The 14,602-nt window shown below is 33.8% G+C and overlaps 1 protein-coding gene across 2 annotated transcripts; it reads right to left on the bottom strand.

Moving 5' to 3' along the window:
* Positions 1-11,449: 11,449 nt before the first annotated feature.
* Positions 11,450-14,392, bottom strand: LOC112283086 (uncharacterized). Of its 2 annotated transcripts, none has more exons than XM_024521383.3 (3): positions 13,263-14,354; positions 12,468-12,705; positions 11,450-12,165 (listed from the first exon to the last, which is right to left on the bottom strand). In XM_024521383.3, exons 1-3 carry the CDS (start codon positions 13,368-13,370, stop codon positions 11,978-11,980), a joined length of 534 nt encoding a protein of 177 aa, XP_024377151.1. In that variant the 5' UTR covers positions 13,371-14,354; the 3' UTR covers positions 11,450-11,977. The 2 variants fall into 2 exon arrangements, with proteins under 2 accessions (XP_024377151.1, XP_024377150.1); XM_024521382.3 differs by having other exon boundaries at positions 11,491-12,165; positions 13,104-14,392.
* Between the last annotated feature and the right edge of the window lie 210 nt (positions 14,393-14,602).

The raw sequence follows: 14,602 nt of genomic DNA, 5'->3' as shown, positions 1-14,602 counted from the left end.
ATCTTCTTTGGTAATTGTGCTCCTCATTTTGTAATTGTGTTGCTTCTTTGGATAATATTGAGCAATGTACTTAGCTTCTCCATAATATAAACTTAATCCCTCTTGGCGACATTGAGTCTTTTTCTGCTTCGTGAGAGCTTTAAAATGTATCATATCAATTTGCATTGGTTCCAGCTTTGATGAATATGTTTCAAAAAACTTAAGAACTGTTGCCATTACTTGACTTTTCCTCTTCAACCAAATCTTTAGTTTTGATGCCTTTCAAATAAATGATTGTTGCACACAATGGCTTGACTAATAAATTATTTTAAAGATTCTACTTTTGGCATTGTCAATAACAAACCTTTGATGCTATCTTTCAATCCATATCAAAATTGGTTGATAAGTGCTTTGTTGTTCCAGTCCACGTCGCAAGCAAGATTTTGAAATTTGGCAGCATATGTAGTCGTTGATCATGATTATTGTCGTAAGGATAAAAGCTTGGTCTCTATTATTCATTCTTGATCACTTTCTTTGAATGTGGTCGTAAACACTTTTAGGAATGAATTCAAATTATAAAGGAGTCATGAATCTTTTTCCATTAAAAGTACAAACCAAAAGAGAGCACTTCTTAATAGTAGTACGCTTATAAATCTGACTTGAGTAAATCCATCACGATATTGGAAAAGATGCAACCTTAGATAGAGCTTGACTTGTTGTAAAATCCTCAAAATTTTGATCTTGTTCCATCAAACTTCTCAGGCATACTAATCCTTGTCCTTGTCATAATTGTAGAAGCAAAACTCTCTGAATTTGGTTGTGACGTTGATCTACTTGCTTCTTTCAACTACACAACTTTTTATTGTAGACTTTGAACTTCTTCTATAGGCATAGGTATCATGATTCTATGATTCATGTTAGAAATACATGAGATTTCCACTCTTAAAGTGTAGACAAGCTCATGAAGATCTGCTAGAGTTATAAATCTATTCTCACTTCCATTGAGAGTAGCATCCATAATCTTTCCTTCCATAAACAACTCAAGTAAATTCAAAAGTTAAATTAGAAGAGAGTAATCTGCAACTTCTAAAAATAAATCCTACAAAGAGGGATAATCCACTCTCTTTAAAGAAAAGATCAGTATTAAAAAATAAGATTTTTTATTTAAAGGTGGATAGTCTGCAACCTTCAAAATACAATAATAGAAGTGGGATAATCCACTCACTTCTAGAACAAGACAGAAATAATATATTAGCTTTCTTATCAAACTGTCAAGGATATGAATTTTGAAGGAAGAAAATCCTCAATATACTCTTCTATCACTGAAGAGAACTAAAAAGTCTCTCAAAAGGTGATGTAATATTAACTAGAATGGCTATTGCTAAAAACAAGAAGACTACAAAGTCTTGAAACAAGACTAAGACTAGAAAGGCATTGATAAGAATGAAGAAGGCTTCACTCTTGCCTACATATATACTATCTAACTAAGAGCTATGTGGCGATATCCTATAGGACCTCCAACATGTATTGACTTTGCTAGCCACATGTCTTATCTTGCAAGGCAAGTTATCTATATGTACACCACATAGTTGGCTTGTTCCACAAGTTGTTATATGGAGATAACTTGTTCTACAAGCTACTAATACATGGTTAACTTTTTTGCCAAGTTTCTAACCTACAAACACATCTAAAGTCAAAACCATGTTTATTAAGCTTCTAAGAAGCTTTTCTAGAAGATTTTGTGAATTTATTCTATTTTACCTACTTCTACTTAATCATATAAGTAACTATTGAGGTAAATATAAATGTTCGTGACAAAAAGTCATGTCAATATAACAAAGCATGCAATGCAGCATCTCCTAGATTATTGCAGCCAATTCGACTACCTGTAGCATATTAAGAATAAGTGACTATTGATTTCATTACGTATTTGCTGGAAATACCTCATAATTATACCATGATTACTATTTTTGTAGACTAACTCTTGAAGCAACTTTACTTGGCTATAGTGTGCTCTAATATTGATGTTCCAACACTTGCACAAATCTTCTTCAATAGTATCTTTTATTACCATGGATTATCTCATGTCATCATTTCAAATCATGATTTATGTAATAGGATATGAATAAGATATTTATATTGTTAATATATGAAAATAGATAGTTGGAACCATATTTGATAACTTATGGAAGTTTTTAGAATTAGAGCTAAATTAGTAGACTATGTAGGATCTACTGTGGAACATTTTAAAAAAAACTTAGGGTGGTGCTCAAGATAGAGCCTACCATAGAATCTTCTAGAAATGGCTTAAGGTAGTTATTTAAGTAGATTTCATCATTTAAGAACATTCTAGAAAGTCTAAGGTCGTAGAATAAAATATAAATAGGACTAGCCACAGTCTATTGAGGCATTTGGTGAGGTATAGCTTCAGATCTTTTCTCTTAGTAAAATTTGGTTTTACATCTTTTTATTCAATTTTATTCTATTTTATTTCTATTTGCTCAATTTTATCTTTTGTGTCCTATTCTATTTAATTCTGTTCAATTTTGTTTTTGTCTATTTTATCTTACTTTGTGATGATGTTTTATATTGTTGTAGATTAGAAAGGTGTTAGATTCTCAAGATAGATTGGTCTTATTTCATTGATATCAAAGCGAATATTAGATTGTGCTTTGGTAGTATGTCAATGGTCATCATCTAGTTTGAGGTGAGTTCTTGAAGTCACATTAGGTATTTCATTGAAGCCACCTTAAGTTATTCTTAAAAATCAATTAGAATGTGAGAAGATATTATAATAATAGAGTCGAGTGGAGAATTATAGCATGAGAGATATGGCAAGCAATCCTAGATAGAGGCTCAAATATAGCACATCTTAGGCCAGATAGATACTTTGTAAAGGCAAATAGAATCATCTAGGACAAAAGAGTCAACATCTCCTAAGTGAAATTGAGTAAGTTTAGTACATACTTTGGAATTTCAAGACAAGAAAATGTATGTCAAGGATTCTTCAACATGCAATAATACTTCCAATTATCTAGAGCAAATACCACTGAAAGAATTATGTATGCAGCAAGTTAGTTGAGAGATGTAACAGCCATTTGGTGGTGACATTAAATTCAAACCTTTGGAGATCAAGATGGATTTTGTGATTGAGAGGAGTTTTAGACTGAATTTAAGAATCAATTTTGGACCATCAATGTAGAGAAGATAGCATGCAATTAATTAGCGAATCTTATACAATCTAGATTGGTACAAGATTATGTCTCCTGATTCAAGTCTCTATGTCTTTAAATTGGCAATGTTTCAGAGGTAGAGATGATGGATTGATTTCTATGAGATTTGAAATTTGGCATCCAACAAGAGGTGGAATTAAAGGATCCACAAACATTTGAAGAAGCAATTAGAATTGCAGAGAGGGTCAATGTTATAGATTTTAGAAATTGTAGAGCACGATCTACAACACAAAGTTTTATGTCCCTAAGATAATCAAGAGAAGTAGTGTATATCTTGCAAATGACCAAGAGAACGTATTGAAAGAGACACGTGAAGAAAAAACCTTAAGGTTGATTGATACTTACATCTTAAGAGAGAAGTTTAAAATAACAAAGCTAAGATATGATATTATCATTGGTATACCATGGCTAGAGGTGGAAAATAAAGAAGTTGATTGTATAGCAAAGACAATCTCTGCATTGAGTAAAGGTGACTCTTTGTACCTTTGCATCTTGTGAAGAAAAAAAATAATCTTTAATTAAAAAATTATCCATAAGTATGATCTTTATGGAAAAGTAAATACAACATAAACAACTGATATATATGGTGGTTCCAAATCTTACATTAGTAGTAGAAAAGACAACTGAAAGACTAGAAGGGGCAAAGCAACTCATATGAGAATATTGAGATGTCTTTCCAACCAACCTATCTAATGTCATGTCTCTTGATTGAGGTGCCCCCTTTCAAATAGAACTATTACCTAGAACCAAACCAATAAATCAGCCAATTTATCACCTAACACCAAATAAACTTGAAGAGCTATAAAAGACATTCAATAAACTCTTAGAGAAGGGCCTCATTTAAAAAAGCACAATATCATAGAGAGCACGTGTACTTTTTGCATCTAAGAAGGATGTGAACTTTGGCTTTGCATCGACTATCAAGGCCTCAATAAGCAGACCATAAAAAATGCATATCTACTTCCATGTATAGATGATCTTATTGATTAAGTTCAAGGTGCAATCATCTTTAGCATATTGGATCTTTGAAGTGACTATTAGCAAATATCTATCATAAGAGAGGATATAGAAAAGATGTCATTTTATACGTGCTATAGATATTTTGAATAATTTGTTTTATTTTTTGGCCTCTCCAATACTCCAGCTTCTTTCATGGATCACATCAATAGATTGTTTTAGAACTTTTTGGACAAGTATGTAGTTATTTTCATTAATGATATCCTCATATATAGTAAAAATTTTGAGGAGCATAAGCAACTCCTATGAGAAGTACTGTGTCAGCTACAAGATAATCACTACTATTGCAAGCAATCAAAATGTGAACTTTGGAAGTCAAAACTCACTTTTTTAGAACATGTATCCTCCAAAGACATGCATATGGAATAAGATAAGCTAAAAGCAATGGAGGATTAGCCAATTTTCAAGGATGTTTTTAAAATCTGTTCATTTTTATGTCTTGTTGGATACTATCATCGTTTTATTTGATGATTTGCATACATTCTTGCTTCATTGACAAACCTATTGGAAAAAGATACTACATTTAAATTGAAACTGGAGCAGCAAAGTACCTTTGATAGGTTGAAAGAGGCCATCATTACTGCTTTAATATTGCAACCGTATAATTCTAATTTTTCTTGTGTACTTAACATTGATGCTTCCAACTTTGCTATTTGAGTGATCCTTCATTAAGACTTTGATAGGAATCTTTAATCTATGGTGTATAAATCATGCAAGTTCAAAACGATAGAGTGTAATTACTTTGTATATGATTGAGAGCAATTAGCAATTGTACACACCACAAAGATGTGGTGATACTATTTATTGAAGAAGTTCATAGTTGTTTAGACTATCCATCAACCATTACTATATAATTTGCATCTGAAAAATATGAAAATATAATATTTTTGTTATGAAGAATAATTATAGCTTTTTAATATCTAGCTTGAGTACAAGCAAAGATGACAACATATTGTACCTGATAGCTTATTGCAAAGACTAGATTTGAAGGCCAAATTGAGAGATAAGATAAAAATCACTACCATTAATAGTGTCATTTCAAATCTAACAAAGAGACAAAATGAAAGAAAGCTATGGATTGGGATGCTTAATTCAAGATGGTTAGTAATCAATTGAAGGTGTGCAATATATAGTATCAAGTTTACAGTCTTAGTAATGGCTTGTTCTATTTCAAGAAGTAGATTTATGTACCTGACAATATTATACTTTGAACATACATATTTTAACAAAGACATGAAATCTTAATATCTAAACATCTAGAGGAAGAGAAGATTCTAGAATGGATCTCAAGGATATGATTTTGGACAAGTTTAGATCATGATGTTTGAGCTTTTGTGTCCTCTTGCAAGTCATGTCAAAGTAATAAAACATACAACACAACATCTCTCGGATTATTGCAGCCAATTCCACTATCTATGGTACTTTGGAAGTATGTGGCTATGGATCTCATTACATCTTTGCTACATATGCCTCATAATCACATTGCGATTGCCATCTTTATAAATTGACTCTTAAAGCATCTTTACTTAGCTGCAATATGCTTGGATATTAATGCCAAAGTGCTCACATGGATCTTCTTTGATATTATCTTTCATTATGATGGATTACCTTGTATCATTATTTTACATCGAGATCCACGCTTTACAAGAAGTTTTTGACAAGCCTTATTTAAGCTACTAAGTACATAACTTGCTATATCTACAGCCTTCTATTTCCACATAGATGGACAAACAAAACATGCAAATTGGACCTTGGAAGATATGTTGTGGACATTTATGGTAGTTCATTATAATGATTGATATGAATATTTGACACCTTTGGAGTTTGCTTACAATGGTAGTATTTAAGTAACTATCAGTCATTCACCATTTATCTTTAATATTGATTAATATTCAATTACACCAACAATTCTTCATCGTTCTATTGATACTAACAACTAAAAATGGAAGAGTTTATACAAGGACTTACAATGGTCTTACAAGAGGCACGACTTTGCCTTTTTGTTACACAAAATTGACAGAAGTAATATGCAATTAACCACTGGCAATATAAGATCTTTCGAGATGAAGATCAGGTATTACTCTCCAATGCCAATTTGCCACTTGCTTCAATAATCCATATCCATAAACTAGCACTTTAGTGGCTTAGACCTTTTTCCATTTCTGCAATGATTTTTGATGTCATATATTGCTTGGAGCTTTCACCATATATTTAAGTCCATCTAATCTTCCATGTTTTGTAACTAAAAGAATTTCATGCCAAGCCAAAGCACTTTCTAGATCAACACCAACTACCACCACCACTACCAATTGTAATTGATGACCAACAAGAATATGAAGTAGACAGCATTTTGGAGCATTGCTACCTTTGCCATAGCAATGGATGTCTATAACTTCAGTACAAAATTCTTTAGAAAGGTTATCCAATCTACAATGCAACATAAAAATCTGCACAGAATTTTATCCATTGCAAAGACATAATTTGGAGATACCATTGGGAGCACAACGAATACATTCTACATTAGTAGAGGAAATTAATTGTAATAGGATATAGATAAGATATTTATGTTATTAAAACATAGAGATAGATAGTTGGAATCATGTTTGAGAAGTTATGGAAGTTTCTAGAATTGTGGCTAGATTAGCGAACTAAGTAGGATCCATTGTAGAACATTCTAAAATGAGCTTAGGATATTTATTTATGTAAGGTCCACCATAGAACCTTCTAAAAAGGGCTTAGGATAATTATTTAAGTAGAGTCTATTATCTAAGAATATTCTAGAAAGTCTAAGGTTGTAGAACAAAGTATAAATGAGATTGGCAAAGGCCTTTTGGGACTTTTGGTCAAGTATGGCTTCAAACCTTTTCTCTTAGAAAAATTTGGTTTTGTATCTTTTTGTTTAATTTTGTTCTGTTTTATTTCTGTTTGCTCATATTTGTCTTTTGTTTCTTATTATGTTTAATTTTATTCAATTTTTTTTGGTCCATTTTGTCCTACTTTATAATGAGATTTTATGTTGTTGTGAATTAGAAGGGTCTTAGACTCTTGAAATAGGTTGTTCTTCTTTCAATTCATGCTTCATAAGAAATTTTTGGCAAGCTTTGTTTAAGCTATTGGATACACAACTTGCCATGTCTATGGCCTTCTATCTTCAAATAGATGGACAAATAGAGCGTGGAAATTGGACCGGATTTAGGATTACAAGCATTTGTAACAATTCATCAAAATGATTGGGATGAATATTTGATGCCCTTAGACTATTTACAATGATAGTATTCAAGCAAGTATCAATCATTCACCATTCTTCATTAACACTAGTCAGTATTTAATTATGCCAACAACTTTCTATCATCTCATTGACACGAACAACTTGACAACAAAGGAATTTATACAATGGCCTTGCAAGAGGCATGTTACTACTTCTTTATTGCATAGAATTGACAAAAGAAAATGTAGATAACTACCGACAATACAAGACCTTTCGAAAAGATCATCAGGTGTTACTCTCCAATACCAACTTTCTACTTGCTACATCAATCCAAATTTGTAAGTTGACATCTTTGTGGCTTGGACCTTTCTGCATTTCTATAATGATTTCTAATATTGCATACTCCCTTAAGCTTTTGCCACATATTCAAGTCCATCTTATCTTTCATATTTTACAACTTAAGAAGTTTTATATTAAGCTAAGGTGCTTTTTGGACCAACATCAACCACCATTGTTACTACCAGTTGTGATTGATGACTAACAAGAGTATAAAGTAGATAGCATTTTAGAGCATCACTATCTTTGCCATGACAATAAATACCCAGAATTTTAGTACAAAATCCTTTGAAAAGTTTATTCCATGCACAATGCAACGTAGAAAGCTGTAGAGAACCTCATTCATTGTTGAGAAATAATTTGGAGTTACTATTGGAAGCAAAATGAAGATGTTCGACATTAATAGAAGAGAATTAACTATAACAAGATATAGATAAGATATTGGTATTATCAATTCATAAAAATAGGTAATTAGAGCCATATTTCAATAGTTTCTAAAAGTTTTTAGAAGTTTTCAGAATTGGTTTTAGGTTGGTGGTTTATATGGGATCTACCATAGAATATTTTAAAAAAAGCTTAGGATAGTTATCAAGATGAGGCCTAGTATTAGGGACATTTTAAAAAGTTCTAAGATAGTTGGATAAAGTATAAATAAGACTAGCCAAGGCCATTTGGATAGTAAATCTAGTATGGCTTTGATCTCTTTCTCTTAGTAAAGTTTGGTTTTGCATATTTTTGTTTAATTTGATTTTATTCTCTTTTTCTCTATTCAGCCTTTTATATTCTATTTTATTTGGTTTTATTCAGTTTTGTTTTGGTCTATGTTGTCCTATGTTGTGACGGAATTTATATTGCTATGGATTGGAAGGGTCTTAGATTTTAGAGATAATTCAATCTTGCTTCAAACTCTTTTGAATCAAATATTTTATTTTATCTATTATTATTAGATATAAAAAAATATTCACTTGCAAAGATAGATGTTTTAATAAAGCATAAAAAATGGATGATTATCATAGACATATATATTTACTCTGATAATTATTTAGATAACATGAATAGATAGAAGTAAATAAAAGTAGATAAACTTCACAATATCTTATTCAAAAGCTTCTTAGAAGCTTTATAGATATAAATTTGTCTTTATACATATCTATAGGTGATTAAAATATTAAAAACTTGGCTAACAAGTTGGCCACATGTTGCACATATTGGCCATTTGTGGTACAAATTGGACATGTGGTACACATATTAGAAGCTTCTTTAGCAAATTAGACATATGTCTTATAAGTTGGACATATGTTGGAGGTTCTATATAATATTGATACATAATTCTTAGTTAGATAGTATATATAGAGGGAACAGTTAGGTATTTTTCACTCTTATCAACTCTTTTCTTACTTTCAATTTAGTTTCAAGAGTTTTTAGTTTCTTAGTCTTTGGCAATAGTCATTCAAATTTCTTCTTAAATATACATCTTTTTTTATTTCATTTTTGTTATCTCTCTTTAAAAAATACCTTATTTTATTATTTATATTCTTTGAATTCTTTGCCTCAACAATGATATTAGAAGACAATATCTTTCATAGCACGTTAGAAGATGGATTAAAGATGGTGGTGAAGTTGAAAGTTTTCATTTATTTTTAAAAAAGTATAAATTTGATCCCATGCTTAAAAAATGAATCATATTTTTATTATTTTATTATCATTATTATTATTATTATTATATATTTTATTTTTTATTTTATTTTTTAATTTAAATAATGAATAAGAATTTAAAATAAAAATTACAATTTACTTCTATAATGTATTTATAAATATATTATTATAATTTAAATATAATTTTACAATTTGGTGACATTGAGGTTTTTATGTGCTGTAAACTACATTTATATTTTTTAAACTTTAAAAATTATCAATATCTTTATTATTAAAAATTATACTAATTAAATTTTAAAAATGTTATAAAACATTAAATGAATTTTCTTCACTCTAGATAGATATTTAACTGTTCTTGAACATTCTATGTAAACAAAGTACTTGTAGAAGTTTTTTAAACATAAAAAAATATTATAGAAGTATTATACAACTTTAGTGCTAAGTCCACAAGTTTTTTGGTTCTTTAAAAGTTTTTGCATATCTATCTAATATATATATATATATATATATATATACATACATAGATACATACATACACATATAAAGGCAAGACTAACATCATCTTCAATCTTCTCAATTTTTTTTTTTTTTTTTTTTTTGTAATCTTGTCTTGATTAAAGACTCTCTCATTTCTATGTACTTATTAATATCTATTCTAACATCTTCATATTTTAGAAATATATATATATACATATAAACTTATTTGTTTTTCTTTTGCTATACATGATTATATTGTCTTCAGATATATCTGCATAAATTCTTGTCAATATTTTATATTGATGCTTTTGTTAGCAACTATAAAATCTTGTAGAAAAAACATTTATGTGCATGAACAATCTTTATATTACATAATATAATCATTTATATAAATGATTGATGTTAATTTGGTTATTAATATTGTTTTGATTGTTATATTGGTTTAGGGTTAAAATATAGTTCTGGCATCTTCTCAGATTGTTGTGTAGCTAAATAGATAATTGTGTAGAAATTACTTAGTATTATAATTATATATATATATATATATATATACATGATTTTATTATATTTTAATCAATCGAAATATTAATAATGTATTTTAAGACTAAATACAATATTTGTACTATGATTCAGTACAATGACCATTTTTAAAATGTAAAACTTAAATATTGATGATACTAGCAGAAAATGATAATGTAATCAATGAAAGTTATCATAATCAAAGAATGGTTCAAATATTATTAACATCTTCTATTCTTATATTTTGATTGAAGTGATTTGAAGAAATTACAAGATTCTTAAATTCCCTATTTTATTTTCCAGTACAAAAATTATCAACATAAAATTGGGATTTTTTTTTCACATTATTAGGAAATTATATTTAAGATACTTCACAAATGTGTGTACTGACTTCTAACAAGCTATGGATTTATTTGTGTTCTTTTTTATTAAAAAAACACGTTTCAACTTCCCCCATTTTTAGTATATGGCATATCCTATATTACATGCATAGAAATTTGTCTTTGGAAGAGTGACATATTGTCCGTCCTTTATCATTTATTTTTCATCTGCCCAAAGTTTTTCACACTTGGACGAAATGTGAACCCGTGGGCCACCTTGAGTTGAGCCGGGCAGGCCACCACACGCTGCCCGAGGCATAAATTTGGAAACGCGTGATCTTAAACTGGAGGCCAGCTGGATTCCTCGTGGCAGAACGATGCGACCCACGTGGAATATCCCCTCCCTTCGAAACATGAATGTCCGCCTCGTAATCTGTTATTTCAACCACACGTGTACATTCATTGGATGAATATCGTGGATGAGTCCAATGCGTGAAGCTTACCACCTCCTAATTAGCCGACATTTTCTTGACCTCGCCTTCTGTTCTCAGGGTTTGATTTCCGTCAACGCGAGGTATCATGCAGCGGCTTCGTCATCTAATTGTGGTTCAATGATATTTCATTCTATCCTTGCAGACAGACTCCATTCTAAGATGTTTCCACACCGAGAGGTTTGCAGAGGTCGTTGTGGAGGGATACTGAGATGGTTGAGATGTAGACTCACTTCGGCGAACCGCCTCCTGAGTTTGATACACTGGAACGAATTCTCAATTAGGCAGTATCCATGAACAATAGAATCGACGTACGATGCAGTCTCGGAGACTCATCACATGAATAATCTACTTATTTGTTCTCTGTGTGGCTGTAGAAGCTGTGAATTACAACTTCTGTCAAAAAAAAATGATCTACATGAACATCAAGCTCGATGATGAATGAGTATAGCCCTACGGTCGCTATTGTTGCTACAAAATAGGCAGCAGCTAGTCCATGATACAACGTGAGGTGATTTGAATGGTTCCTACACGTAGTGTTCTACTCCGCTATCTATTGATTATATGGTGCTCAGTTCAACTACGGGTATTATCAACTTTTTTGCCTTTTAATGTGGTTATGTACAAGCAGCATAGTATCGACTACAGCCCGACGAAGATAAAGATAACTCTCCTGGTTTCGTGCAGACCTTGCACGACTACACTGTTAACTGTGTAATGTTGGAGGCGTAATTCTTATGGTTAATCCATCGCTATTTTCTGTGCCTTGAACAGAGGCAGAGAGGACTTGAACGTGACCCAGACGCGTTGTAGCTCCTGTGTAGCTGGAGAAGAGGACAGAGAAGAACCAGCTAAAAACACCAAATGCCGTCCAAGCTGAAAAGCTTTCCTTAGCCCTTGCCAGACGATCCAAGCGATTGCTGCCCACCCTATACCACGAAGAAACAAGCTTGTTCAGCTGTGGTCAAGCTACAAACAGCCACCACTCACATCAAGGCTAGAATATAGTTTGAGAAAGAAAGAGAGTTGCCAAGATGGTGCTTTAAAGAGACGACAATCTTATGAAAGTCAACTCCACTTTGAAGTCATTTCTACCACATAAGAAATAAAACGGGAGAAAGTCATTTTTCTAAAGGGCCTATTTGATCACAGCAACATGATTTTCACGACACACAAATGAGACGTTGCATCTGGACCACACAAAGTCCCACATGAAAAGCATGATTCTCACCAGAGAGAATGATGACTGCCCAAACGCTAAAAAATGCAATCGAGCCTATCGTGAGACCGCCAAAGCCGAGCGCTCCCACGTAAAAGACAGTGATGGATGAGAAGAAAAACGCCATGATAAAACCAACTGTAGAAACGGTCACCAAGAAACTTGCAAGAGCAGCATTAAGGGTAGATGAGATAAAAAGAAGTGCCACTGCCACCATTCCCGTCAGTGCTAATAAAGAGGCTAAGGCCACCTGCACACAGAAATTGCAATTAAAACGTCAGAAGATTGCCCGTCGTTTAAGTGTTTTCTAAAATGTGGGTGTTACCACGGTCATGTAGAATTCCCATGTTTCTGCATACTGCAAATGAGGGCTCTTGAATATCCAATGCACGGGAATGGTTTTTCGCATAAAGTGGCCAGCTATATCACATGATACAAGATAAAGTTCTTTCACAATATTTCAAAAGTGGAATCACTTTCCCGTGATACACTTCTTTTCTAGACGGCATTCATTATTTCGAAACCTTAGATGTTGGCGAGAGGCTTAAAATGGAGCTAAATGAATAAAATTGGTACACCATATGGCTTAGAACAATCTACAGAAAGATAAAGAACTCTTTGTATTCCTTGATAAGAGATTGGACTTACTACAGCGATCAGGAGTCCTCTCCAAGGTCGTCCCTGACGCGTCCAACTGACAGCGTCAGCCAACGTGAAGTGGTTAACGTTCGAAGGTAACTTGTGCAGACGCACGACAGTGCGCAGTCTTGCAATAATAGAGACCGGCTTGGTATTGATATTTCCTACCCAATCGTGTAAGACTTTCTGAAGTGCAACTTCTGTGTCTTCCATTCGTTTCTGAGGCTCTTCAGATGGAACTGGTCCTGCTGCAAAATTTTCTTCATACTCCGCCATCCGTTCGTCGTGTGATGATGGTCCTGGGCAGTCCTGATTGGATTGATTCCGAGAAGAGATCAAGTTGAAACCGGAGGAGTGGAGCGGATCAATAAAATGGATCGTGAAAAACGAATGTCGCTAGGGTTGCGATGAAACTTATCAATAGATGTCGGCTGTGCACCCTGAGAACGTCAACTAGGCCTAATAAAAGTTAGGAATATATTTTGACGGTCGTTTTCCCCTCGATATACCCAATTCTCTGATGCAATGTGAAAAAATAAATGCAGTCACGCCAATGAGCCACTCCTCTCAACTCCAACCAGGCGGACAACACAGTTAGAGCGGGCGTAAAGATTCTGCTTCCCAAGAGAAATAAAAATCCATCTATCGACCTCGAACACAAATCAAGGATCTTTTGTCACCACCATAATAACCGCAGAAACTGTGGATCTAAAATGGAGATCGCCACATATTCACATCTGGCACCTTCTCACCCCAACCCCACCCAACTCAATCACAGACTCCACTACACTAGGTCCTCGGCACCACAACCACCAAACCCAACACCCCCACTCGCAGCAATCACACACTCTCCACCCAGCTCAAGCTCTCTTTCCTCCCCGCTCTCTCTCTCTGTCTCTCTCACACACACACACTTGCTATCCCTCACATTCATCACCACCTTAACACTCGAGCGACCTGCCCATCACGTACTCCTCCACGCAACATCGAAAACGACGAGACAAGCCACAAAATCCAGAAGCTAAACACGAAATCCCCTTGGTGGTACCCCACATCAGCGAACGCAGCAGTCAACCTCAACAGACTTCCCTCGAAGAAGAGCCCACCAGGGCATTCGACGCGTCTGCGGCGGCGCGGAAGGGCGGAGAACGCAAGAAACCATCCAAGCCACCCCCACCCACCATGCATGCAAACGACGGTCTGGGCATTTGTCTGCCCTCCCTCACGCACGGATGACGATGCTGCCCCACAACACAGAACCCCGAGTGTGAGTGACACAGAGAGAAAGAGTGACAGAGCAAGTGTGGAATCCCATGCTGAACGACGACGCCGGCGACGACTACCACGAGGAGGACGAGCTCGGGCGGGTGCGGCGACTGACGAATGGGACCCAACCATAGGCCCCCACATTCCCTGTTGGTACTTCTCATCCGCATTTTTACTTTCTGGCGGTTTGTTTTTTGGGCGGGGTTTCGAGACGAGCTACCCTGCCCGGACGGGCATCATGG

The sequence above is a fragment of the Physcomitrium patens genome, chromosome 6 (genome assembly GCF_059467195.1).
Source record: "Physcomitrium patens ecotype Gransden chromosome 6, ASM5946719v1, whole genome shotgun sequence".
Taxonomy (NCBI): Eukaryota; Viridiplantae; Streptophyta; class Bryopsida; order Funariales; family Funariaceae; genus Physcomitrium; species Physcomitrium patens.
This window is presented reverse-complemented; position numbering and strand designations above follow the sequence as displayed.

Excerpts from the sequence above, each read along its gene's own strand:
- LOC112283086 (XM_024521382.3), bottom strand. The coding sequence starts at position 13,370 with ATGGCGGAGTATGAAGAAAATTTTGCAGCAGGACCAGTTCCATCTGAA. Across the intron at positions 12,706-13,103 it reads GAGGACTCCTGATCGCTGTA|GTGGCCTTAGCCTCTTTATT; the intron begins GTAAGTCCAATC and ends TTCTGTGTGCAG. Across the intron at positions 12,166-12,467 it reads GGCAGTCATCATTCTCTCTG|GGTGGGCAGCAATCGCTTGG; the intron begins GTGAGAATCATG and ends TTCGTGGTATAG.